The 1,936-nt window shown below is 44.4% G+C and overlaps 1 protein-coding gene across 1 annotated transcript in view; it reads left to right on the top strand.

The window, feature by feature from the left end:
• The window catches only part of Scn8a (sodium voltage-gated channel alpha subunit 8), a 176,080-nt gene that overhangs the window by 136,605 nt on the left and 37,539 nt on the right, over nt 1–1,936 (top strand). The window contains exon 15 of the mRNA XM_050122500.1: nt 327–500. Coding sequence (XP_049978457.1) covers nt 327–500 — 174 coding nt within the window. The remainder of the gene's footprint in view (nt 1–326; nt 501–1,936) is intronic.

Consider the following 1,936-nt stretch of genomic DNA (forward strand, 5'->3'; position numbering starts at 1 on the left):
CTAGCTCTGTAGACCAGGCTGGTCTCGAACTCACAGAGATCCGCCTGCCTCTGCCTCCCGAGTGCTGGGATTAAAGGCGTGCGCCACCATCGCCCGGCTTAGATTATTTCTTAACCACATGCTAAACGGTATGAACTGAGTGTTTCTGGCAGCCTAGATGGAAACAGTGGGACTGAAAACGTCATTCAAACAGAAAGGAGACTGTCCTGTATCAGTGTGGGGTGTTGATGTCCAGCAGCGTAGAGGCCAAGGCTGGCTTTTGAGACTTGGGTGTGTCGTACTGAAGAAGATGATGAAGGTTTGTTGTTTGGTGCTCCTTCCTCCAGGTGTTCACTGGGATCTTCACGGCAGAGATGTTTCTGAAGCTCATAGCCATGGATCCCTACTACTATTTCCAAGAAGGCTGGAACATTTTTGACGGATTTATCGTCTCCCTCAGTTTGATGGAGCTGGGTCTTGCGGATGTGGAGGGGCTGTCAGTGCTGCGCTCCTTCCGATTGGTACTCCAGATTCCTCCAGTGTCTCTGCACGTCTCCTGTGGGACAGCTAACTGTAGAAAGCACTCCAGCTAGCATAGGCCGTCCCTGACGCTCGCTCTGCCCCGTGCAGCCCACCACTGCATTCCTGAAAACTTTTCTGCTAACTACAGTATGGTGTGACAAATAGGTTTTGGAATCAAAAAGCTAAAGAAATTAAGTTTTAGGGGTTCCTCAGGAAATAATGGTTAGCTCAGCAGGGAAGGGAGTCCTGGGGCCTTCTTAGATCATTTGGTTGGCTACTGCACTGTCTCTCTGTGTCTCCCCAAAGTAGAGAGAACCTATGTGTTCAAAGATTTTTTTCATTTCTTCTGTATGGTAACACCTTCCAGAAATTGAAAAGAAAATAGTGTTTTATTAAATTATACTGAAATTAGTGGTTGAACTTAATTTTCCATGCTATTAGTGATTAATGTCATTTTTATGAACACATTTGTATAAGGAAATGTTTAAATTGCTAAGTGATTCTGAAGAAGTTAATGAGATCTGCAGAGCAGCTGCAGACACAGGTGTGAGTGACACCTGGCGAAGCTGTGTGGCCTTGCAGTTTCTTACTTGGCTCACTTGTGCCCCTCTGTGCTGGGGTAGAGCTCATAGGACGGAGATTGCACTTGTGGCACCTCGCTGAAACGGCTGGCAGGATCCAGCCCATAGTTTGTTTGTTTGTTTGTTTGTTTGTTTGTTTGTTTGAGATTTGCTTATTTTTACTTTATGCATGTGGGTATTTTATCTGCATGTTTGTGCACCACATGCAGTGCCTGAGGAGACCAGAAGAGGGCACTAGATCCCTTTGGACTGGAGCTACAGGTGGTTGTGAGCCACCACATGGGTGCTGGGAATTGAACTTGGTTCCTCAGGGAAAACAATCAGCGCTTTCAACCCCTAAGCTATCTCTCCAGTGCCCTATAGTAGACTGAAAAACCAAACCTTATCTCAATTACAAGAGAAAGGATAGAGTGATAGAAAAACCTGAAGACTAATATTTTGAATAAATTAGAAGCCAAGCAAGAAAAACAATACGAGTGGTCCAGAATGGCACACAGGTGAATCTCAAGCCTTCAGAGAAGGCCCACATTTCCAGTTGGCACAAATTACTGCTATTGACATCTACCAAGATGTCTATGTATAGTAACAAGTGACATCTAATGCTGATATTATTATTCACTTGGCCAACACACCATGGCTTCATACATAGTAATTCTTAGTCTGTTTGCCAGAACCTTGTAATTATTACAGAGTATAAACACATATGATAGACAGACACCAAAACTTAGGTTTTCTGAATTAGTGACAGTGGTTGCCCCTTCCACAGATGTTGGCTGTGTTTGCTCTGCCACTACTTGGAAGTTGTCATTTTTCCACCAGTTATCCTGAATGTCTCACACTCTCATATCAGACAT

Source organism: Alexandromys fortis, unplaced genomic scaffold, assembly GCF_014885135.2.
Source record: "Alexandromys fortis isolate MF-2015 unplaced genomic scaffold, M_Fortis_MF-2015_v1.1 scaffold_216, whole genome shotgun sequence".
Lineage (NCBI taxonomy): Eukaryota > Metazoa > Chordata > Mammalia > Rodentia > Cricetidae > Alexandromys > Alexandromys fortis.